At 36.6% G+C, this 26,821-nt stretch overlaps 2 protein-coding genes across 3 annotated transcripts in view; one reads left to right on the top strand and one right to left on the bottom strand.

Annotated features, from left to right (window-relative positions):
- FAM185A (family with sequence similarity 185 member A) overlaps positions 1-17,476 on the top strand; it is a 108,556-nt gene extending 91,080 nt beyond the window's left edge. For both annotated transcript variants that reach the window (XR_008420252.1, XR_008420251.1), the window contains exons 11-13: positions 5,960-6,017; positions 14,024-14,124; positions 17,263-17,476. The gene's annotated coding sequence lies outside the window, so the exon portion shown is untranslated. The remainder of the gene's footprint in view (positions 1-5,959; positions 6,018-14,023; positions 14,125-17,262) is intronic.
- The window catches only part of FBXL13 (F-box and leucine rich repeat protein 13), a 210,685-nt gene that overhangs the window by 10,567 nt on the left and 173,297 nt on the right, over positions 1-26,821 (bottom strand). Inside the window, exons 18-19 of the mRNA XM_019451264.2 lie at positions 19,147-19,230; positions 4,800-4,934 (exon numbers count right to left, since the gene is read on the bottom strand). Coding sequence (XP_019306809.1) covers positions 4,800-4,934; positions 19,147-19,230 — 219 coding nt within the window. The remainder of the gene's footprint in view (positions 1-4,799; positions 4,935-19,146; positions 19,231-26,821) is intronic.

Raw genomic sequence — 26,821 nt, 5'->3', positions numbered from 1 at the left:
GCTGTCACACTGAGAATGAGGGTTTCAACATATGAATGTAGGGGGCAGGAGGGAGGGAGACAAAAATTGAGTCCATAACAAACAGAATCACAACCCTTCCCAGCTTGTCACATGATGGGCCTATAACACACGTTAGTGATTTAACTATTTCCAGAACACTAAAATTATGTTTCAGGTAGCAGCAATAGACTTTGTGATCTTGCTGTTATAACTTTCATATTAGAGTTCTCTATTTTGGATGGGTAATTTCATCAAAATTTCCTTAGTAATACCCATCACACAATATGAACAATTTATGAAATGCCGCAGTAATGGAATTTGGCTTTAAACTTGAAATCCACTCTAAGGCATCATCAATTTAGAAAACTAAGTTTAATAATATAATATGTTGCAAAGCTATAAAATATATATATTCCCTGAAGTTAAACCACAGACAAGGTCAAATTGCCATGAGAAGGGATCTGGACATCTCTGATGGTTTGTGTGTAGAGTAAAATGGTTCTGGAAGGGGACAAGTAGATGAAACAGATGTTTGTAGGCAGGGGAAAAAAGAGCAGAAGCCACAGACACTGCATGAATCTGACTCTGAGAAATTCTGCTGAGGGTTCCAATATCTTGAGAGTTTGTCCAGATGTTATACAGAGATAATTCAACTCTCATTCTTAGATTATTTTATTTACTCAAGGTCTAGCTCTTGAATTCATAGCTGTACTAAGACTTGCTGTAAAATCAGTGAGATTACTTTCCTCAAAGGAATTTTTTTTCCAACTGGATTTAATTTCTTATTTTAAATGTTTGAACATTCTAAAAAACATGCCATGAGGCTTGGCTCTTGTTCTTAATATAAAGTTGAGGAAATTATGTAGAAAACTCTTCAGTTTGAAATGTACACTTTCCAAGTTTGGAAAATAGATGTTGTCATTGTCTAAGCATGACCTGTTTTCAGAACACGTTCAGGACCAAGGTTTAACATTGTGCCTGATTCTCACAAAAATACCTCCATACATTCCTGCCATACTATCTTGGTCTCTGAGGATCTGATGTCATTGGGGGGGAAAAAAGCCCTCAGAATTATAGGCAAGACAATGAGGTGATAGAAAAGTCCAGGACAGGTAGAGCTCAGAGCACTACGTTTTATTGATTCTGAAGGAGTGAAAAAGGAGCCTGACATTTCCTGTAGATCAGAAACTCAAGATGTTTAATGACTGAACAGATGTTGTTGGGACTTATAGGGCTGGGAACTAGAGGTGGAGGTGACTGGGTAAATTCTTAGCTCCCAGTCCTGATCTCAGTCCTACTGAGCAGAGATTCTATTATTCCCATTTTAGCACTGGGAAGGGTGGGGTCACAGTACTGCTTACCAACCTTGGAGGTTGGCTGGTTGCAAGAAAAAGCTGGCCTTCCAGGAGATGGATAAGTGACCATGCAAGATTGACCCATGGGCTTTTGAGAAACCTAGTCTAGGATGATGAGCCAGACACTAATGTGTTTTATAGCTCATCAAAAGCAATGTAGGTGGAAATATAACACTGTATGTCAACTATACTGGAATTTAAAAATTAATTGAATTTAGTTTAAAAAACCAATGTAGGTAGAATATATTAGACTGGACCATAGCTTTATGGTTTCTCAATGAGGAGTATTCCTATTGGCCCAAATTATGGTCACCACATCTTCTGAATGAAGATACTTATTTGACTCACAGTGGTAGTAAAGCTAAACCCTTCTCTCTTACATTGAGGTTCTAGAATAATTTACTCCCTTTCCTTTTTTTCACGCTAGATCTTTGATATAGGGTGATTTGTTTTATAATATCTTATTTGTGTAACATCCTCCTTAGTTTCTAGGCTGCAAGACAGTATCCACTGCACAGTGTATAGAAGAAATTCCCTCAGCTTCTCCTTACCAAAAAGCAAAAACAAAACAAACAAACAAAAAATCCTCTGCCCAATTCCTATTCTCACCAGAGTCTTTACTTCTCTTATTCTCCTACTTTCCCCTCTAATTAATAGAGCCACTAAGAGGCCCAGCCCCCATCTGCATCTGCTTTGTGGCCAGGGCAGTTCACAGTGAGCCATGTGTTGCCCATGTGTCCACGTGTCTGTGTGCAATGAAAACAAGAACACTGCAGAGGGTCCATGGTCAGTGTGGCTAAGTATGCTTAGTTCCTTGACCCACTTCTAGAGCCAGATGATGCTGACCAATAAGGCATTTGGTTTCTCTAGGTCTAAACAAGTACATTATTAAACAAGAATTTTGTTGTGAACTTTCTAAATTAATTTTGTCATGATTTACCACATCTTTCCCCCCACTGCCTTCTCCTCCTTACTACAGCACAGTTAACTATGGAGGAATTAGGAGTTTCTAGCATCCTTCAGTTAATCCACTAACCACATAGAAGCTGACTTTTTAGACGAGCTAGAATGCAGGATATCTTGAGATTTCGGGTGGTACTTTACTAAAAAGAAGCCCATCAGTGTGCACAACAGAAGACAACAGGTTGTTAATGGTCATATAGTTTCTGAGGATTTTTTAAAAAGACTTTTTAGTTTTCTTCCCTCTGCATATTTTGTTTCCCCCAAGTTTTTCCTATTAATTTGTTTTGGTCTTTATCTTCCACTTTAGAGGCTTTTCTATTATGTCTGGTAATCCTTGGCCGTCTGCTATTAATTAATAGCAGAAGGGCTACACACTGATTGGAAGGGTTGAGTGCATGATCTGGGCCTTCTCTACCTAAAGCTTCAATGGTTCTATGGATTATTAGTTGGTAAACCTCCAAATGTCAATATTTTTCTGTCTTTCATCTTGTGCTAGTCAGAGTCTCCAGAAAACAGGCTTTCAGTCTCCTGCCTGGAGGGAAAGGTCTGGCAGCCACATTCTGGATGCTATGTTGGAATAGCTGTTGAGTGTCTCTGCATTTGGCATTCAGTCACTGAATTCCTGTTTTCACTGTTGTACTCAAACTCTGAATTTGCATGGTATCTCCCAGCCCAGCAAGCCGCTATTTTACTATCGGTAGAACAAATAATAGAGCAATTTTTCCCCCCAGAGGACATTTGGCATTATCTGGAGACATTTTTTATTGTCACAATAAGGGGGTGGGGGGGACCTGGTGCTACTGGCATATAGTGGGTAGAGAATAAGAATGCTGTTGAGAGAGCCAAAGCATAAGAGACTCTTAAAAACTGAGAACAAACTGAGGGTTGATGGGGGGTGGGAGGGAGGGGAGGGTGGGTGATGGGTATTGAGGAGGGCACCTTTTGGGACGAGCACTGGGTGTTGGATGGAAACCAATTTCACAATAAATTTCATATTAAAAAAAAAGAATGCTGTTAAACATTCTACAGGGTCGTGTACAGAATAACCACCCCCCCCCTACAAAAGAATTATCTCATCCAAAATATGAATAATGTCAGGGTTGAGAAATCTGGGAAATTTAGGAAATAAGTATCCAGTCTTTTGGTGAAGGTAGAGAAGGGCAGTTGCCCAGAGGCGTGAGGTAGAGGAGGAGATCTAGGATCTGTCTACTTCTCAAGAGCTCTTAACCCAGTCTTCCTTATTTTAGCTACCCTCTCCACCCAGTTCCAAAGGTAAACAGTGCCACCAAGTTTGAAGATCATGGTATAAATCAATCTTTTCCCCCACAGTTTTCTCTGTTGCTGGCTTAGGATTCAAAACTGCCTCTGTCTGCTAAATTCTATTGGTCGATCTGGTTTCAAGCTTCCAAAACTTTCTTGATCTTATCTCTTCTGTTTTCCCTACCAACAGTTCTTCTGTAGGTCTATAAGATTTTAAGAGGGAACAAAATTATATGTGTATATTCAATCTACCGTATTAATCCAGAATCAGAGATCTCTATTTCTTGACATGGAAATATGTCCATAGTGTATTAAGAAAAAGAAAGTAGGCTACAATGTCTTTTGGAAAGTATGATTCTATTCTTAAAAAAAAAAAAAAAAAAAAAACAAACCTTCTATAACTATTTCTAATCTCTGTGTACATAGAAACAGTTCTAGAAGATAAGTATAAAATGCCAATACTGGTTATGTCTGGATGGTGGTATGACAACAGATTTTTACTTTCTCCTTTTTGTTTTTATATGTAGTCCAGAGGTTTTACAATAAGTGCATATTTCTTTTATAAACAGATGTCAAAAAAATTATCAAACACTAGAAATAAGAATGAAGATGATTACATGTATTTTCAGTGTCATACTGGAACATCTTTAACAGGCTCACCAGAGGAATTCTATAAGGAATTATGTCTTTGTTTGGCATATTAATTAGTACCGATTAGGGCCTAAAGTCGATGAAGTTACATGTTATAACTTGTTATATTTTTGTCCAGGGGAGATGAAAATTATTTCTTTCTGGTAGAAACTATAAATCCAAGGTTATGGATTTATTACCTTATAGGACATTAACCAACTTTGGATCTAACCTAAAAATCATATTCCAACATTCTTTTTCTTCAGTTCCTATAAATATCCAGTTTGATCAAATGCTGTATGGACTGGTTTTACCATTTTGCTGGTCCTCTCATTAATGAATTCATAAATCTTGACACATTTTTATATTTGAATGGGAATTGTTTTTAACTTTTTGAAAATTCTACTTTAACACAAATGAAATCATAAAGCCATTTCCCAGTTGAGGAAAGAGAAAAAAAATGTAATGAATACCTCAGGCATAGCAAAGAAAACAAATTCTATGATGACACTGACCCCTGACTGCTACCCTGCCTGGGTTCCTTGTCTGTGTTTCAACTGGACACATCTGAGCTCTGACTCCTGCACTTACCTTTGGACAGCCAGCAATGCTGAGAGATGTGAGGGAAACACAATAAATGGCCAGTGCTTTAATAATCTCATTTGACAGCTGGGAGCAATAAGAGACATCCAAGTGTTCTAAGATCAGTGAGCCTTTGCAGAACGCCTGCAAGAAATTTCAAAGTCAAAGATTTTTTTTTCTTTTTTTTCTCTTAGTCTTTATTCATCTAGAGCCATCTTACCCACAGCAGCTTGCTTAGTATGCATTTCAGTCCCTGAAGTATAGATGTGTTACATCTTGTTGAAAAAAAAAAAAAGAAGAAAAAGCTATTACATCCATTTTTTTTTTAAACAAAAGATATTCACACACCAGCCTAACCGCTTAGTAGTATACAAATTCCTGTTAGCAGAATTTGGTATTCCTGACATTAGTGCTGAGATTTTACCCATATGGTTAGTAATTATTAAAGTTATATTCAGCCAAATGAGTGGAGGAAAAGAATCTAGGGGGGAGAATTAGATGGCAGACACTGTGGGGTAATGTAGTGGGAAGACCACGGTCTTTGGAATCAGGCAGACCTTAGCAACTCCATCTTTCTGAGCCTTAGTTTCTTCTTTTTTAAATCAGGGAAAATAACATCCACCCTCTAGCATTGTTCTGAGATACCAAAATGTTCATCTGAAATTTCTAGGGCTAGAAAAATCCTGGAAATCATTGGAAATTCTTCCCTTTACCTTAGTAGTTATTAATTTTCATTCCCACTTTTCAGTTAAATAAAGACAAGAACTGAGTGATAAGAAGAATCCATGAGGAAAAAGTTTACAACCAAGCAGTTATACAAAAACAAAATGATCCACAAAAGTAAAATTGCAGTTGTAAAAATATACTAAGATGGATAGGAATTAGAAACCATGACCAATTCCAGATATACCAATTCCAGATATTGTACTTAACAAAAGTCCCTCCCCCAAATTATAAAAATTAGAAATTATCAACATGTGCTCAGTCACTTTAGAGGTTTTTCCTTATTGGAAAACAGCTCAAATTCTTAAAGTACTAAATCAAAGACTTCAGTAAATGATAGTTTACATTAATATTAGATTTTAGTAACTAGTGGCTTACTAATAAGGCATTGCTTATTTGTATGTAAAGATGGATGTCCATTGGACTACATGTCATTTTCCTTTCAGAACTGAGGGAAGGACCTGGGCTGTTGGATCACTTGATGCCATCAGGATGACTCTAGAGGTAAGACAACCAGTGGGCCTCCCTCCCACTTGACTATGCCAGTTTCCCATCATTTTAGCCCTAAGGAAGACTGGAAAGAACTAGTCAGCCCACTATTTTCTTTAGCAAGTTATAAAAGAGGCAAAATTTCCATGAGAGGCAGTTTAGCATAGGAAGTAAAAAATAGTACTAAAAGATATTGGTGATTTAACCCTCAATCATGATCTTTTCCTGACCAGAATAGCCAACAGTGATTCCTTTTTCCTCTGACCTCATGCAAAATTTGTCTTCTTCAATTGATTCAGCAGTTAACAGTATTTGATTTACTCCTGTATTGTGGCTAGCTTCGTATGGAGATCAGTCTTCTTTAGCAACTAAGTGATGACAAAAATTGGAAGGGGCAGCTTGTCATGAGATAGTGAGGTCCCTGTCATTGGAGATAATCAAGCATAGAGAGAATGCCCAGTGGTGGTGCAAGGGGAATCTGACTTTGAAGGACTGGAATGATTGGTCTTAAATCTCAGCTTGGAGATTCAACAGCTTTTTCAATGAGAATGCAGTAAGACTCTCAGAGGTATTGTGTGGAATTCTGCTAGCTTTTTATACCCTCTTTCACAAGCATCATATTTAGGATGCAGTAGGTTCTCAATAAATACTAGTTGGTTGATCCATCCTTTATAAGCATCTTCGAGAATATAAAGAATTCTGTTTTAATGATACAGGAATTCTTATGTCACAAGGAGTAGGGTAACATTGTTTTCTTCTTAGAAAATGGACAGAGTTCAGGGAACCATAGAAAATTTAAGGCGGGAAGGAATATTTAAACTAAGAATAATTTATTAAAAGATGAAACAAAATTTGAAGGGAGATTCAAGGCACTTAGTGTCTGAAAACCCTTTCAGTAACATCTGTCAATGCCTTGCACTGCTTGAATCAGTTCTGCTTTAGGTCTTAAAAAAAAAACAACTCTAATAGTCTTTGAAGTTGAACTTTCTCAGAGGTTTTAAAATTAAAGAATAACATAAAAACATATTAGAAGGTCTATGATACACTCATGGTAGCATTTTCATCCATGGAAAATCTGAGGCATAAAGACTGGTCTCAGGCTTTATGCTTGGCATAAGTCAGTGCAGATCTGAGAAGTCAGTCAGACCCTCTCCTCTCTTTGTAATTCACATTTTCCTTAAGACACATATAAGTCATAAGTAAGTTAAGTCTGCAGGCATGTTTCAACATAACCACTCATGAAATTCCATTTCTCCCCTACCGATAAGATTATTTTATGCTTTTCTGGCTCCAGTGATACAGATTCATATATATTTATCAATGCTGTTGATTTTCTTTTCTTAGAAAATGTCAGACTAAGCTTCTTCTAAGATGAAATATTTTACAGTGAAAATGGGGAGAAAATACAAAAGTTATCAAGTTTGGCTCCCATCCCACATATCAACCAGTTTTGCTGTGGGTTAACAATCTTGAAGAAAACTTCCAAATGTCTTTAAATCATTTCTTCTGTCTATCTTCGCAGCTGAGTCATAGTGTGGGAAGGCTTATTGACTACATTCCTAAACTGGGTATGTAGAGGAGACTGAGTTCCACTAACACTTATTGATTGTCACAATAATGTGCTTCTGCCAAAATCCTGACTTAAGCCACCTCAACAGGTGGCAGCTCTCAGTCTCAAAAAAGCTCCCCCTCGTGGTGCATACCCATTTTTGGACTATTTGCTTCATTTTTTCTTTTTCCCAATTAAAAATCTTGGGAAAATCTTGTAATGTCAAAAACCATTTTCTGTAATGAAGACTATTTTTGGCTGCTTCAAAGGCTAAAGTACAACGTCTACAATTTTAAGTTATAAACTGAATTCAAAACTTCAGTTTGTTGGGCCTCCTATATCCTACCAAACATAGACTTGCTTTCACTAGGCATTAGAGCAGATGGATGTAGCTGTGGCCAGGGCACACTGAGCTGGGAAATCTGGGCATTGCCACCAGAACTAAATTCTACAGAGCCCAACGCCTCACTACTAGCAAAATGCCTCTCCTGTATTCCCACTCTCCCTGCCAGGGAAACCAGGCTGAGCAAGGCTCAGCATACTTCTTAGTATGCTTAGTAAATATGGAGGGGATTCTTAAAGGGCAAAGGCCAAAACCCAAAACAGGCGTTTCCGAAGATGCTTTCATGATGCAATTTGTTACCTAATTATATGGTGATTTGGGAGATAAGCTGTAGTTCAAGCCAGCTCAAATGTGGCTAACTCCACAAACTTTTCCCCAGTTCGTTCCTCTGGAAGAAATGCCTCTTCCAAATCCCTATAGCTTTTAACTTTTTTGTCTTTCTCACTTTCTACTTGTATTATAGCTATTTACATAATTTATCTCCTGCACTGACTGCAGCTTCTTGAGAGCAGAATCCATGTCTAATTTAACTCTTGCAGCCCCAACATCTAGCATGCAAAAGAGGTTCAAGATGAGAGAGTGTCCGAAGGGAATGGAAAATGCTGCTTAGCACAGGAGTAAGGAAAATGAGCTCCCATAGATTGCTCTTAGGACACTAAGTCCAGTCCTTCCCCACACCCTATTTAATAATTGAAGTTCTGAAGGTGGCTAAGAGCACAGAGTCTGGGGTCCACCAGCCTAAGTTCATATCCTGCCACTTAGAAGTTTGTGTCTCTGGATAAATTACCCTACCTCTCAATTCCTCAGTGATCTCATCTGCAACAGGAGAATAACATGGTACCTTAATATGACACCTACTTCATGGATTTGTAGGGAGGATTAAGTGAGTTAATATGAATACAGCAACTGAACAGTAGCTGGCACGTAGTAAGCAGTCGGTAAATAGTAGTCATAAAAAGAGATCAAATGTGGGGAAATTAAACAACAGAAAGGGTAAGTACTCAAAGAGAACGTATATCGGAAAGAAGACCTGGAAAAGCATAACAAAAAAAATACCCTTGAATTAGAATTTGTGGGGAGAAATTTCCAGAACAGTTTCAGGTTTTAGACTCTATCTCCAAAATAAAAATAAGCCCGGATTGGGCTACTCAAAGGTCAATCAGGCATTTCTCTTGTGGCCTGTAAGATAACCTACACTTTTTCCATTTTTCTAAGATAAGTAAAATTAAATGGGTGCCCAGTGGCCCAGTTACCTGGCACTTCCCCAGGGGTTTCTTTGGGATAAGAAGGGCATGGAAATTATCTAAGCTATACTAATCAGCCTGAAAGAATTGATAGGTTTCTGTTTACACAGCCAGCCACTCCACTTATTCTCTTTCTCATTCTTTCCAAGAAAATGGCAACTCAGAACTTTCACTCCGAGGGCTAAGTCATACTGTCCTCCTGTGACCTCTTCCATTTAAAGATCTCTAGGAAATAATGAGTTCATGAGCCATCGATGCTGCTTTGATCTCCCATTTGGGGGGGTAATGAACTAAGAGATGATGTAATCAAGGGAGGTTACTGGTTAAGCAGAAAACTTAAGGGGCCTGAAGTTGGGTTTGTGATCTTCAGAAAGTTACTTAACCTCAAGTTGTCTCATCTATAAGCAAATGGAAACAACCATTAACCTATCTCACAGGCTTATTGGAAGATAATGTACTCCAAAAGTACTTGACAGACATAGCACCCTTTACAAATCTTGGTTTTTGCCTCTCAGCAGTGGAACCAGAGAGGTCTTAGAACAATATTGTCTGCCATTTAAGACCCCTGAGAGAACATCCTCACTATCTTCCATATGTTGAAGGCTTTCAGATGAGGAAATATCATGTGCTAAATTTAACTGGAAGCTAAGAGAGAGGACAATTAGAAGTCATAATGTGGAAAAATCATAGCTTCTGTGAAATATGCCACAGGTACTCAGTTCATGTCAGGTGAGGCTTAGTAAGCAAGACCTAGGCACGCTACATGACAGAAAGATCAAACACAGATTGGCCACTTATATTTAAGAAGCAAAAGAAGCATAAACTCATACTCTTGTGGGAAAGTGGAATTTTGATGTTTATTTTTTGTGCCCCCCCCTTTTTTTTTACCTTCATACAATCTGACAGTTCTTATTTAACTTTTGGCAAGTTTCATCTTACACAGGATAAACTCATGTTCCAGGGACAGCTTACATGTTGGGAGAGTCCTCCAAAGGATTATCTTCCTTTTGACATATTCTCTTATAGTTCTTCTCTGTGGATGGTCAACATGAAAATAACAGATGTGTGCTTTCATTTAGCAAGTCTATCTGCTTCACTTGTCCAAAAATAGTTCTCCCCAGTGGGAGAGGGCAAGAAGCCAGGATTGGTGTTGGGTATTCTCAGTTTCGGCTATTTATCAGCCAAAGAAACATGGTACCCATGACTCCAGTATCCCTTGGAACCTTACAGACTGTGGGAAAACAACAAGCTGTCAAATCCCACATCCTTTGAAGTCTTGCAAATTTCTAATTCTATTGAATTGCCTCCACAATTGGGAACACACTAGGTTGAGGAACAACAGAGAATACTGAGCTTATTTCTTTTGCTCACAGCCTTAGGTAGAGAGAATAATGCCTAAGTGTCTTCTGGGACCTTGTAACTCTCTGTTAATTCCAAGTGTCTTAGGTGTGTTGGTTATGCTGTTCTATTATAGATTCTAGGAGACAGTTCTTGGTATGGATATCTATGAAGCACAGATTTCTGTAACAAAGATCTTAGTTGCTCTAGGTTTTGTTGGAGTTGCTTTTTCCACAAGGTAGCAGATACCTTCCTCTTAATTCTACCACAGGAATTCCATAGTTTCCTCTCCCCAAACCCTGTAAAATGATTCTACACCTGGGACCTTCTGGGATCTTCATCACAGAGAGTTTAGTCACTTATTTCCTAATAGTAACCTGGAATATTGGAGGAGGCAAAGAATTTTAATGAGCAGTATGGCCAAGAGACAGTGTCCAGATGTCTGAATGTCCTATCTCCCCACACAGAAGATTTCAGAGCTTCCACTGTATCAAAGGCCAAAGAGTAAAGCCATTTTGGAAAAGGATCCTCTGTTTGTTGCTTCCCTCACAACCCATAAACATAACTATATCCCTGGAGAAGAGGTGGAGTTATTGAAATCTCATACTTTGACAGTTTTTGAATGATTTAATCTTAGAAACCAAATAGAAATAAATGTTGGTTTTTTAAAAAATTGTTGCTATGTGGAACCAGCACATCTAATCCATCTTTGGCATTATAAGTCAGTACATGTCAAAGGCCACTAAAACCTCTAAACCACCAAGGGGGTGGAGTCTTTCAACTGATGAGAATGATTGATGAAAATCTTGCGTGAGCAACATTTTATAACTAGTCAGAAAGTTTAGTGATTCAAAGTAAGAGTTTGAGATCAGAAAAGAGTCTCTGGAGCATAATCCACTTGCTCCTAGGTAAGAATGAACCCGACATGGATGTTAGGTCAAGACATGAACCCAGTTCTTCTTACAATTTATAGAGAAATGTCCAGAAGAGACTGTCAATGGGCCATTCTTGGAGAGGAGGACTCAGAAATGTTGCTGAATGTTGCAGGTACTCCTAGGCCTTTTTGACTTGAGTATCCATGTATGCTCTTCAGTTATAAGAGTTTCAGTTCTCTAGCACAGGTAATGCAGGATACAGGACAGAGAACCCTGAACCCTCGGTCCCCACTTGGACTCAGCCTGTAGCAGCCTCACATCTACAGAACCCCTTGACTTGCTGAACAGTCCTGGATTGGGCTGAAAACCAATTGAATAGTAATGGATCTTAGTCTGCTGCTCTCCCAGCCATAGAGTAGCTCTTGATTCACCCATGCAGCCACCCTTCCCAGTCCTTATTCCTTGATCCCTCTTCTCTACATCTCTATTTATAAATCAAGATAAATCAGTTACAAAGTAAAGGTCAAATAAAAAATAAAATCAAAAGTTTGTAACAAGAGAATGGATAAAAGATGTTAAAGGTTAAAAGACAAAAGGAACTCGTAATCTCAAGTGTCCAAGCACTTAGGTCAAGATTAAGGGTCTCAAAAAAGAAAGACTGTAAGAGAACAGTGAAAGAAGTGGATGTTCTAGCATCTCTACCACTGCTTATACCCCATAAACAAAAGTTGTCAAGTATTTTTGCGATCATCAGAGAATATGACATTATCCTAGGCTACAACTAGGTTGTTAAAATTCATCAGTGGTGCCATTTGGGAGATGTCAGTAAACTGCTTGAGAAGGATATATGCAACAAATCAGGCAGAAAAGACACTAGAGAGTAGATAAGGCTGAACCACTACCACATGCCTCTTATTCTTCTTATGTAGTTATAAATACATCCACTGCATTCCGGCTGCAGGGCTTTAAAACACAGATATCCATCTCTATTAGAGAGTCTTTTGAGATATGTATATATACACACATAATAAAAGGTAAGAGGAGACCATGTTTGGGTTTGAAGAACAGTGATATTTATCTAAGTCTGAATCTTCTCCTCCTCCCCAAACCATAAAATCTATAGAGGGAACAAACAAAACTACATAGTACCCATATTCTCCCTATTAGAAGATAGAGAACAACTACAACCTTCGAATTACCTGTAAGTAGAGTAAAAACATATTCCAACGGAGCTCCCTTAGCCTGCCTGCAGCCACTACAAGCCTATGGATTCAGAGAGTGGGAAAGGGGACTCTGTCCTAAGAGTATAAGGGTAAAGAGAGCTTAGAGAGGAAGCACAGACAGAATCACTCACAAAGAAGAGAAAGTGCAAAACTAAACGTCAAAATACTGAATAGGACTTGGTAGTTCATCGCACTGGCTACATGACTTAGCTATGGGAAAGAGCTTGAAAATGAGGGTACCATAAATCTCCCAGGCAGCCAAGTCAGATGGACGGATGTCATCCGTAACCATGTCTTCACTTCCAAGCCTACTGAAACTCAACAGTTCCATGGATTTTACTACTTAAATGTTCTCCAATCCATTCCCTTCTCTCTAGTCTCACTGTTACTGTCCTTGTAGGCCTGCCACTCTCTCTCTCCTGGACTATAATAAAATCCTCTTACCTTATATTCTTTCTATAAATCTTGAGAGCTGTCCTCTCTCCCCTCTACCCTTCAGTCTAAATTCCACATTTCTTCTTAAAGTGATCTTCCAGTGGGTAAGCTTTCCCTGGCATTCCCACGCTGACTTAAGTACCACAACTGAATCCTTCTGGAGATTTCTTTATTACAGTATAATAGCTAGAATTATCACTTTGGAATTAGACATTATACCCTAGCTCATATGTTTATTTGTTTCATGACTTTGGGCAAAATTCTTAACCTCTTTGAACCTCGATTTCCTTATCTATAAAATCAAATTAAAAGTATTACCTACTTCATAAGGTACTTAATTAATACACAGGAAATACTTAGAACAGTGCCTTGCATATAGTACATGCTAAATTAACATTAGCCAACAATCAGCACATGGTATTGGATTTTTCTTTTTATAAGCCTATTTGACTAGGCCTTGACTTATTAAAAAAAATTTTAGAATGATTTTTGTTTTCAAAAAACTGACAGATTACCTCAGTGTCCACTGCATAGAAAATCCAGTTCACATGTTCTTAGTTCAATCACTGAGCAAGATTTTCACAAAATAAATCTGAATGAGACAATTTGAATATTTTCTTACATGAAGGCATAGAGTTATTCATCTACGTTGAACTTAATCATTTCAGTTTTTGCCAACTCAGTGATTGCAAATCCTGGGGTTGTACTAAGGAAACTTAAGAATCTTTATGAATGGACACGACCAAAGTACCTGAACTTCGGGGCAGCCGTAGGCTCTGCCTGTATGAGCACAGCTAGCTCACCAGGCTGCACACTGCAGGGAGTTCAAAGAGAGCAAGCTCCCGACACCAAGGGCAGTGCTCAGCACTGATGGCTGCCTACCTGCCCAGCTCGCCAATAGCTTTCTGCTCTTGGCTCCTGAGCTCTCCAGTTCCTGACTTCATTCCTGGACTCTAAAGGTCTGATTCAGGCCTAATTTACATTTATCATCCCTTTTGGTTGTTATTGATTCAGCCAGCATCCATGAATCCAGAAGCAATGTTCCAGACTTCCAGTTTCCAGTCTGTCCTGAGAGTTTGGAACTTATCACTTCTATCCTCAAAAGAAGAAAAAGGGTGAGTGAACTGAAAATCAACAACTCTTCTTAGATCTGTCAGATAATTGCGGTCACAAAGCAAACCACACTCTGAAAACTGGGAAGACAGGTGAATACAGAGAATCAGGGCTTACTAGGAGCAGAAGCCGGTGGCTGAAGCCAGTATCAGCTGGAACATTTAAAGGGCTATTGACTAACTGCCAGAAACTGAGAGTAGATTAGTTTGAGAGAAAAGTTTCTGGGGCCCAGCCTTAGCTGAGCCCCCATGCTTTCATGAGCTTAAACAGGAGACCCACCAAGTTCTCAGGATGAAGATCAGAGAAAAATGCCCTCATGCTTCCTACATGGGGAGAGGGAAAGTAATCATTGTAAGATACCTCCAGAGCATCTGTTCTCATTAACAAAAGCTTGACCTCAAGGGATACTGTTTTACCAGAACCTACCCAACACGGGTTTTATGAGAGCCAATCCAGCAAAGGGTCAGGGAAATACCCAAATCCAGCCCCTCTCACCTTATTGTCTTACCTCAGTGTAGCAGAGGCAGGGAGAGGGGTTGGAAGCACTTGTAAAGATCACTGTCCTGGGACACAGGCCCGTTTGAAGACCGAGACTTAATCATATGAATATAGAATGAGACCTCCCACAACACATCTAACTACCACACAAATAGTGTTCCTGCATAATAACACCTTAACAAAAAAGATTAGAAATCAGACAAAATATGCTCTCAGGGTAAGATGGAATTAAACTAGAAATCACTAAATAAATAAGTAAATAAATATTTTTTTTAAAAAAAGTAAATAAACTAGAAATCACACAGACAGCTAGAAAATCCTAAAATATTCAGAAGTTGAGCAACACATTTCTAAATAAACATGGGTCAAAGAAGTCTCAAGAGGGTTGATGGGGGGTGGGAGGGAGGGGAGGGCGGGTGATGGGTATTGAGGAGGGCACCTTTTGGGATGAGCACTGGGTGTTGTATGGAAACCAATTTGACAATAAATTTCATATATTAAAAAAAAAAGAAGTCTCAAGAGAAGATTTATGCATATTGAAAAAATATGTTTAATATCATAATCCCAGTGAAAAACAGCAATCCAATTTCTTTTTAACTGGTTTGTTCTCTTATTCTATTTTCAAGAAAATAGCAATTGTATTTATGTAGTGTTCTAGATTTTTTAAATGCTTTTACATATGTAAATTTATTTAGTCATTTATATTTAAGTGCCTCTGAAAAATACATGATTCATTCACAGAAGTAAAAACTAATAAGCTGTTTCTTCCAAGAACATATTCTAAACTATCTCCTTAGCATTAGAGTAGTTTGGCTGTCATGATTACCTGCTTGCTGACTCTGGTTAACTAAGGTAAACAAATTATCAAACTATTATGCCAAATATGTTTATTTTTTATTTACTAGTATATGTTAGTTTCTATTTCATTAAATAAAATAATAATCATAGTAATAGGCAATATTCATCATGCATTGTGTCAGAAACCATGCTAAGTACTCAGATGTTTTATATCATTTAATCCTCACAACAGGGAGACTGTTTTATTATTACACCCATTTTTACAAGTGAAGAATCCAAGGCCCAGAGAAGGAAACTAACTTGTCCAAAGTCACACATCTTGACAGACTAAAACTGTAAACTTCTGTCTGACTCTAGAGCAGATGTTGGCAAACTGCCAAATTTTTACTTGCAGGACAAATCTTGTCTGTCACTGTTTTTTATATGGCCTTCACTCTGAGAATGGCCTTTACATTTTTAAGTGGTTGAAAAAAATCAAAAGAAGGATAATATCTCATGCCATGTGAAAATTATATAAAATTCAATTTTTCCATAAAGTTTTATTGGAACACAGTCACTGTCATTTATTTATGTGTTGTCTATGGCTGTTTTTTACTCTACAGTAGCAAAGTTGAGCAGTTGTGACCACAAACTGTATGGCCTACAAAGCCTAAAATGTAAACTATCTGACCCTTACAGGAAAATGTTACAGAAAGGTTATACGAAAAGATGACTCCTGTTCTAGGGTGCTAGTTCCTGTCTGCCTCACAATTATAGCCACTATGGGAGCAATGAATTGTTGTGGAGCTAAGTGAATTGTGTGCATAAGATTATGTAGCTATGTAAGAGGCAGAATCAGGATAAAAATAAGGATTTTGGATAGCTAGGCCCACATTGCCAATATTATATCCATTGCCTTTGCTATCAGAGAGCTAGTCTATACACTTTTGTAAGAAAAGATCCTTTTAATTTACATGGATATTTAATTTTTAAAATTAAAATATAAACAAAAAGATAATTATTTAACAGACTAATTTTTATGATTTGCTTTGAATATTGATCACTAACTATCTGGTCTTAGCCTAGAAATATATAATCTTACAGCATCTCTATATGTGTGTAATCTAACATACACTAAAATGTGTATACATAATTTAATTTACACACATATACCAGACATGCAGATATACACATCGCTGCATGTAAACATGCAATCTAACATATGCTAAAACATATACACATTTAATTTGCACACATATACTATACATAGGTATACATTTACATACATATCTTCATGTAAGCACATATGTACGCACACTTTTCCCTGCATATACATGTGTAAGCCCTTGTGGTAAGTCATAACTAACCTTGATTTTTTCCTCTCCAATGCCCTTTCTTAATCAGCTACCTCAACTTACAAACACGGAAATAATAAAAAAATTTTGTCTAGCTGCAAAGGACCTACATATGGTCGTATATATGACCATTACAAAAATGCATTTACAGCATACTTCATTCCAAAAACAGGGAATGAGAAATATAAACGAGATAAAGGGAGTAGAAAAAGCAACTAGAGAAAAATAAAAGCAACTAGAGTAAATAATTACATTTGTTCCGTTGGTTCTATCCAAGTAACAAGACAACTTCCATTTTCTCTATATTGCAACATCCCAATTAAACCAATTATTTTACCAAACTTGACAGTTTGTTATTTAATTAAATTCATAAAATGTTCAAGGAGAAGTTTTCCTGAGAAATGCTCAGTTATGACTGCATCAAACATCTTTTCCAAAAGATGCGTGTGCCTTTGAAGAGCACCAAATAATTTTAGTCTAACATGATCACTAAATGTCTAATGTTCTCAGACAAAAGACTGAAGCTGGAAGAAGTAATTAAAACCAGATCCTAAGTCAGTACATCTGAGACTCCAGACACTTAATCTGCATGTGCTGCGGTTTCCAGTTAAACACTAAAATGAGGTAATTTTTTATTCTGATTATGTTCATGCCTCTTGCAAAACCTAACCAGGGTAAAAATGTTTATCTCATTTTTTTCATTAAATCATGATGTTGAATCTAAGTTTCAATGTCTTGTGCTAAAAAGAGAATCTCCCATAGTTACCTTTTATAAGTAACAAGAAAGCAAATTCCTGACAAATTGTGGATAATGTAAATATCTCAGTATAATCACCTTATTTTACTCCCTTCCCCTCTCTTTTGTAAATCCAAATAAGGAGTTGTGAAATAGGTTTCTGTGTCATTTTCTCTTCTCACCTTCTTTGTCTCCTCTCTTTGGGGACTTAATACTTGGGCTGGAGGAGGCACAGAGGAGAAAGATTGTCATATGCCCAGAAGTATGAGTATACTGGGAACCTTAGAAAGGTAAAACTGATTAACAGCCACAACATACATATACACACCAAAAGCAGGAGAAAGAGAAAAAAAAAAATTTTGTGAACTTGAATAGAATAGCTGATCTTATGTAACTAATAATTAAATAATTTCGTATTTCCGTGCTCCTGTATTCCCTTTTTTTATTTTCTCTTCTAGATCACTGAAAAAATACATACCAATTTTTTAAAAAATTACATTTTTTTCCACTCATCTGAATGATCGTGTAGTTAGCATATGGAAGAAGGCTTTTATTTAAAGTCTAAGAGTGTCTAAAAATAGTGTAATTTTCAGGTTTCAAGGACCGAAAATAAAAATGCCTGGAACCCATGGAGTCAAAGAGAAATGGCAAAAAGCTCTGGCTTCCTAATACTTAGCCTCATATTTTGTTTTGTTTGTTTTAATGTTTACTTATTTATTTTTGAGAGAGAGAGCACAAGCAGGGGAGGGGCAGAGAGAGAGGGAGACAGAATCTCAAGCAGGCTCTGAACTGTCAGCAAAGTGTCAGATGCAGGGCTCGATCTCATGAACCACTCATCATGAGCTGAAACCAAGAGTTGGATGCTTAACTGACTGAGCCACCCAGGTGCCCCTAGTCTCATATTTTGATCAGCACTTTCTCATCCCATGGAATGTTTTAAAAATTAGTTAGTAATTGGTGTATGTTAAGAGTCCATGTCATCACCATGCTAGGTTTCCAGTGTAATTGATCACCATATAAAAAATATAGCCCAGGGAGGGGAGGGTGGGTGATGGGTATTGAAGAGGGCATCTTTTGGGATGAGCACTGGGTGTCGTATGGAAACCAATTTGACAATAAATTTCATATATTTAAATATATATATATAGATAGCCCAGTATTAGAAATGTTAATATTTAACTGTTTTATTTTAATAATCTTTGTTCTGTCACCTTGTCAAAGACCTTTTAAGAGCCTGACTTTATCGTATTCATGGATAAAGTTTTATGTAAATGTACGTTTAACTTTTAAATGAACTGTAGTAGGGTAAATCATTGTTTAACCTTAGAAAAACCTTTTGGCTTTTTCTCTTAGTAGATTACAGGCATCTAAATGTTTTGTAACCCCTTTTGTTAAAACCTTGTCCTATATGGAAGTTGTTAGTCCTTATTTATCCCATGAGTCTAACACTGGGAAGAGAGAGAGTAGAGAGGAAAAACGAGAAAATAAATTCCCTTAGTCACCTTAGGCTATGGAGACCTGTCTAAAGTCCAGTTTACCTTGTCTCAATCAGCATATTTATAATCCACTTATTTTTTCTACTCTGACCTATAAAGTTTGTTCAGTTTGTGCTTAAATTTTAACCATAATTCTTTAAGAGAAGACCTTAATTATCTTACCTGAATTCCAACATCGGTGATTTTATAACACTCAGATAGAGAAAGTTCCTTTAATTTTTTATGTCTGGAAAGTGTCATCAAACCCTAAAATATAAATAATATAAAGATCATTTTGTGATTATAATTTAGTACAAACAGTATATGTCTAGTAAAATAACAACCTTTTATGCAAAATAGTTTAACTTCTGTCTTATATTTCTTTACACTTGTAAAATTACTTTCATTAGGCAACATTTTAAATAAAAATTTCAGGTTGTCTCTAATGTTTTATAAAAAGTATGATAGAATCCTCCTGAGGCAAGGGAAATAAAAGCAAAAATAAGCTATTGGAACTACATCAATATAAAAAAAACTTCTACACAGCAAATAATCAACAATACTAAAAGACAACTCACTGAATGGGGGAAGATATTTGCAAATGATATATATGATAAAGGGTTCGTATCCAAAATATATAAAGAACTTAACACTTAATAAATGAGTAATTCAATTAAAAAATGAGAAGAAGACATGAATAAACATTTCTCCAAAGAAGATACCCAGATGGACAACAGACATGAAAAGATGTTCATCATAACTTGTCATCAAGGAAATGCAAAGCAAATGAGATATCACCTCACACCTGTCAAAATGACTAAAATCAAAAACATAAGAAATAAGTGTTGGTGAAGATGTGGAGAAAAAGGAACCCTCTTATGCTTGTGGGAATACAAACTGATGTAGCCACTGTGGAAAACAGCATGGAGTTTCCTCCAAAAGTTAAAATTAAAATTACTATGATCCAGCAAATGTACTACTGAGCATTTACCCAAAGAATACAAAAATGCTAATTAAAAGGAATACATGCACCCCTATGTATATAGTGGCATTATTTACTATAGCCAAATAATGGAAGCAGCCCAAGTATCCATTGATAGATGAATGGATATATATATATATATATACATGTATATACTATATATATAGTATATACATGTATATACATGTATATGTATATATATATATATATATATATATATATGTATGTATATAGTATTTCATTGTGTATATATAAAGTTACCATGTGACCCATATGACTGGAATATTATTCAGCCATAAAAATATTGAAATCTTGCCATTTACAACAACGTTGATGGATCTGTAGAGTGTTATGCTAAGTGAAATAATTCAGAGAAAGATAAATACTATATGATATCACTCATGTACAATGTAAGAAACAAAACAAATGAGCAAAGGAAAAAAGAGAGAAAGAGAGAGAGAAAGAGAGACAAAGAGACAGACTCTTTAACCATAGAAAACAAACTGATGATTACCAGAGGGGAAGTGGGTGGGGCATGGGTGAAATAGGGGAAGGGGAGGAAGAGTGCACTTACAATGAACACTGAGCAATGAATGAAATTGTTGAGTCACTGTGTTGTACACCTGAAACTAATATAACACTGCGTGTTAACTATACTGGAATTAAAATTTTTTCAATAATAAAAATTAACATTAAATTAAAAAATAAAAAGAGGGCATTGGCCACTCTTTCATTTCTCCTCCTCTTGCCCCGGATCTAGCATAGGAAGAGGGGAAAAAAGTGTGACAGAATCCCAAAGCCAGAAATTTCCTTGTTACCTGTATTTAGGTAAATATTATCTAAGTCAATTATTTTGAAGACACTTCATGTGGCTACTTAATCTATTTGTCAGTAAATTCTTACTTGTGCCCAGCCTAAAAATCTGAAATCTTTAGCTCATTTTACTATGTTTAATTGCTTGGAGAGGGAACAGATCTTTATATAAAGGCCTACAGATAGACAATCATTCATCAATAATAGCTCTCTCTTTCAGTTTAAAAGCTTTGTTTCTTGGGGTGCCTGGGTGCTCAGTCGGTTGAGTAAGTGTCCGGCTCTTGACTTAGGCTTAGGCCATGATTTCACAGTTCGTGAGTTTGAGCCCTACATCAGGCTCTGTGCTGACAGCAAGGAACCTGTTTGGGATTCTCTGTCTCTCTGCCCCTCCCACGCTCATGTGCTCTGTTTCTCTCTCTCAATAAATAAATAAATAAATAAATAAGCTTTTAAAAAAGATTTAAAAGCTTTGTTTCTTTTTAGTTAACAAAACATTGATTACACTTTTTAGTTCTTAAATGTTTTTAATGTGTGATTCTGCTGTTTCATTTCTCAGTACTTTCACCATTAAACTGGGGAAACTGATTAATGTGCCTTTTAGATACCATTTTCCTGGTTTATTATGCTTCCTATAAAAGGTGGACAAGAGCAGTTTCCTCTCATTCTGTGGTCCCAGAGCTGACTGGCAGGGAAAATACCAGAAATGGTATATGGATTTGTCCTTTTTAAATTTTATTTACAGGATTGGTTTACATTTTATTGAGCTTAAATACAGCATTTGGACCATAATTTAAAATGGGTTATGCAAATATTATACCCAGTTGTTTCACTGATGTACATATTAGGCCCTTTTGTTTAAAAAATAAAATGAAATCCAGGTCAAGGAAAGAAGTGCTTAAAAATCTTTTTTTTCTTTTAATAATCTTTTTTTATTAATTTTATTTTTTTTAATTTACATCCAAATTAGTTAGCAGATTGTAAAACAATGATTTCAGGAGTAGATTCCTTAATGCCCCCTACGCATTTAGCCCGTCCCCCCCTCCCACACCCCCTCCCATAACCCTCTGTTTGTTCTCCATATTTAAGAGTCTCTTCTGTTTTGTCCTCCTCCATGTTTTTATATTATTTTGGTTTCCCCTCCCTTATGTTCATCTGTTTTGTCTCTTAAAGTCCTCATATGAGTGAAGTCATATGATTTTTGTCTTTCTCTGACTGACTAATTTCACTTTGCATAATACCCTCGGGTTCCATCCACGTTGTTGCAAATGACAAGATTTCATTCTTTTTGATTGCTGAGCAATACTCCATTGTGTGTGTGTGTGTGTGTGTGTGTGTATATATATATATATATATATATATATATATATATGCATGCACACCACATCTTCTTTATCCATTCATCCATCGATGGACATTTGGGCTCTTTCCATACTTTGGCTATTGTTGATAGTGCTGCTATAAACATGGGGGTTGAAACATGTATGTTTGAAACAGCATACCTGTATCCCTTGGATAAATAACCTAGTAGTGCAATTGCTGGGTCGTAGGGTAGTTCTATTTTTAATTTTTTGAGTAACCTCCATACTGTTTTCCAGAGTGGCTGCACCAGATTGTGTTCCCAGAAAATCTTCTTAATTGATGCCACTGTTTAAACGGCAATTTCTAATTTCATTTAACAGTTTTGTATATCATCCAAAAATAAAATCACTCCATTCATTTTTAAAATTTTATTGCAAATGTGGACTCTTTGGGTAGGAACACATTATGTTTTCTGCCTCCTTGTTTCAAAACAAAAAAATTACTAAACCCTGTGGAGCCGGCACATGTGGTCTCAGTTCCAGATGTGGATGCTATTTTTTTTTTATTCATGTTAGAAGAACTGGAGCTTAGATATTCCCCCAGCAGAAACCAAATTGTTCAAACAAAAGTAATAAGTAAGAGATACAAGGTTTGTCTCATTGCCCTGTACTTGATAATAGCTAAGTATGTGTTATTATCCTATGGGGAATTTGTCCTATGAAACTATCTCTGGAGTTTTCACTTTTGTTTCTACTTTTATGTAGCCAAGTTAGAATTTTTTAAGATGAACTGGAAACAAAGTACACCTGCAAAGTATGACATTTGACAGCCTATATTCTCTTTACCACTTTATTCAAAAACACTATGTGGTAATATTAAAATAGAATGCTATGTTTCATCACTATAATTGTTCGTTAAAATATATGGCCTCAAAATTTAATTAAGATAATTAGCCATTAGTTAAATGCACATCAAAACCACAATGAGATATCACTACATACCTACAATGATGGCTATACTTAAAAAGATAATAAAAAATGTTTGTGAGGATGTGAAGAAATTAAAATCCTTATTCACTGCTGATGGGAATGTAAAATGGTCCAGTCACTCTGGAAAATAGTCTGGCATTTCTTCGAAATATTAAACGTAAAGTTACTATATGACCCAGCAATTCACTCCTCAGTATATACCCAAAAGAAATGAAAATATATGTCAACACAAAAAACTGGACTCGAATGTTCCTTAGCAGCATTATTCGTAATAGAAAAACAGTGAAACAAGCCAAATGGCCATCAACTGGTAAAAGGATAAATTAAATAAAATGTGTTATATCCTTAAAACGGAATATTATTTAGCAATAAAAAAGTATGATGCATACGACCATATAGATAAACATGTAAAACATTATGCTGAGTAGAAGAAACCAAACCCTAAAGGCCATATATTATATGATTCCACTGATTTGAAAAGTCCAGAATAGGTAAATATATAAAACCAGAAAGTAGATTAGTGGTTGCCTAGGGTGGGGTAGAGGGTGGGTCCAGTCTAGGGAGTCACTGTTTATGGTGACTTTTTGAGGTGATGAAAATGTTCTGGAATTAGACTGTGGTGATGGTTGCATAACTCCATCAATATGTTAAAAACCACTAAATCGTACACTTTGAATCATAGAATTTTACAGTATTTAAATCATTTCTCAATAAAGATGTTTGTAAAAACTGAGATTGATTGGTATAATAACCATATAGCTAAATACAGAGTAGAAATATTCCTACAGCATCCTTCAGTCCAAGATGAACACAGAAAGTTCTCAGATCTGGACACCCAATCTCTTAGCAAGACAGGGAGCGAGAGATGCCATCATCTAATGTGCTGGACAAGTTACCAAAGGTCTTGCTGTTGTAAACACAACTTTGCAACTGAGCAGCAAATCTGAGCCAGCTGGAGGAGACAAGTCCTCTGCTGAAAACTGCCTTGTGCTTGTATGGGATGACAGCTTCTCAGTACAAGTGAAATACATGATTCCAGTCAACAGGATTCATTTTTAACCGCTTTTTGACTCAGAAGGTTTTCAGATAAATGACCTAAAGAACATCAGAGCCAGCTAGGTAAAATGTTCTGCTTGGCACCGTGAGGTTCATAAATGCTCCAAATTAGGTGTTCTCTGAAACACTTGTTAAGTGCTTGGGATGAAAGTCCTAGGGACTTTACTTCTAGGGGGGTTGGAAAGAGGAGAGTGGGAAAACAAAAAGAAGGAGGAATGAGGAATCAACAAAAGGGAGTGACTGGGCCTCCCTTGGGTAAAGGGCAGGTGGATGCTTACTTTTCAGGGAAGTTGTAACCGTGAAAATGTAAATCCTCCTTAATGTCCTTCAAAAGTCAGCCAAACTCATGAACGTTTTGCAGGAAAAGTTTTGGCTTATTTTCCCAAAGTATAGGAAGGGAATAAATTATAATCAAGTGAAGCACAGAGGAAAGTTACTCGTGTGGTAGCCAAGATTGCAGGTGGTATAGTTTCATTATTATTCATTATTATTGATTATTATTCATTAATGAAACATAGTTTCATTAATATATCTGTATGAATATAGTTTTATATATACACACATCATATACATAGTATATATTCTTAAGTCTGCCTATACATACATATATAGGTGGTATGTGAGTGCAAGGTCCCTGGAATCCACACAAATCCTAAGGAGCAGTTTCCTCCTTCATAGGCCATGGAACTGAGGGATCTGGATCTGAGGAACTTAAGAATTCCTAGTAACTGGTTTATATTATAGCTCTGGTATCAGGTCCAATGAAGGAAGCGTCAAGACATAACACTCGAAAGCAGGCACCAAGTCCCAAGAGTCTTGTACGTCATTCTAAGGAATTTGGGCCTCATTGTGTGCAACAGAGTAAAACAAAACTTTTCCCTCTTGAAGGAATAGGAGTTGATACATAAGTGGCCATAATGCAAAAAAGAACGAGCATGTGTTTCAAGAAAGGTACAGGGACCACAGAATGGGAGGTGGCTGTCTAGAAAAGATTTTCATGGAGGAAGGGGAATTTGAATTAAGCCTTAAAGACTAAGTAAGATTTTGATAAGCAAAATAATAAGAATAGTGTTTCAGGCTGAGGAAACGACATGAACAAAACTTCATAAGGATTGTGTGAATTGTTTGGGAAGTAGTTCAGTCTGGGGTCACTGGAAGAAGTGGGAGGGGACACTGGACACTGCCAGGAACAGCTACATGTACACAAGTCATTTCAGATCAAATTCTTAAAAACAATTCTCCCCACCCCCACCCCCAATTTAACATCTGGAATTGTTTAGCTGATGTATATAGACATCAGCAATGAACTAGTTACCAAATGTTGGGATGGTATGTGTGTGTGTACTTAGTATACAGCTAAGTCAAACACCTATATGCTCCTTACCTAAATTCACCAATTGTAAACATTTTGCTATATTTGCTTAATTAATATGAGTGTGTGTGTATAAATATACATAGTTTCATTAATATATCTGTATGAATATAGTTTTATATATACACATATATACATAGTATATATTTTTAAGTCTGCCTATACATACATGTATATGCAAGTTTTCTTGATGCAGTTTTTTAAACTGCAAGTTTGTATCTCTAAATCCCCTTCACCTAATTTGCCCATCCCCCCCACCTCCTTCCCCTCTGACAATCACCAATTTGTTCTCTATATTCATGTCTATGTTTTTTGTATGTTCCTTTTTTTAAATTCTACATATAATTGAAATCATATGATATTTGTCTGTCTTTATCTGACTTATTTCACTTAGCATAAGACCTTCTGGGCCCATCCATGTTGTCACAAATGGCAATAGCTCATTGTTTTTTATAGCTGAGTAATATTTGTGTATATAAACACACACACACACACACACACACACACACACACACACACACACACACCTCCTCTTTACCTATTCATCTACTGATGGACACTTGGGTTGCTTCCATATCTTGGCTTTTGTAAATAATGCTGCAGCAAATATAGGGCTGCATATATCTTTCCAAATTGGTGTTTTCATTTTCTTTGCGTAAATATCCAGTAGCAAAATTGCTGGATAATATGGTATTCCTAGTTTTAATTTTTTGAGGAACATCCACACTTTTCAATAGTGGCTGCATCAATTTACATTCCCACAAACAGTACAGAAGAGTTCTCTTTTCTCCACATTCTTGCCAATACTTCCTATTTCTTTTCTTTTCTGATAGGTGTGAGATGATATCTCCCTGGTGATATCATCTGGTTCACCTGATGATTTGGACTTCCCTGGTGATTAGCAATGTTGAGTATCTTTTCATGTGTCTGATAGCCATCTGTAGGTCTTCTTTGGAAAAATGTCTATTCATATCTGCCCATTTTTCCACTGGATTTTTTTGGTTTTTTTAGGTGTTGGGTTGTATAAGTTCTTTATATATTTTGGATATTAACCCCTTATCAGATATATCATTTGCAATTATCTTCTTTCATTCACTAGGTGTCCTTTTTGTTTTGTTCATGGTTTCCTTTGCTCTGCAAAAACTTTTATTTTGGTGTAGTTCCGATAGTTTATTTTTGCTTTTGCTTCTCTGACCTGAGGAAACCTATTCGTAAATATGTTTCTAAAACTGATATCCAAGAAATTACTGCCTATGTTTTCTTTCAGAAGTTTTATGGTTTCAGGTCTCACACTTAGGTCTTTAATCCATTTTGAGTTTATTTTTGTATCTGGTATAAGAAAGTGGT

Source organism: Panthera pardus, unplaced genomic scaffold, assembly GCF_024362965.1.
Source record: "Panthera pardus isolate Hobbes unplaced genomic scaffold, ASM2436296v1 HiC_scaffold_8, whole genome shotgun sequence".
Lineage (NCBI taxonomy): Eukaryota > Metazoa > Chordata > Mammalia > Carnivora > Felidae > Panthera > Panthera pardus.
Note: the sequence above shows the minus strand (reverse complement) of the source record. Positions and strands in the feature narration are given on the sequence as shown.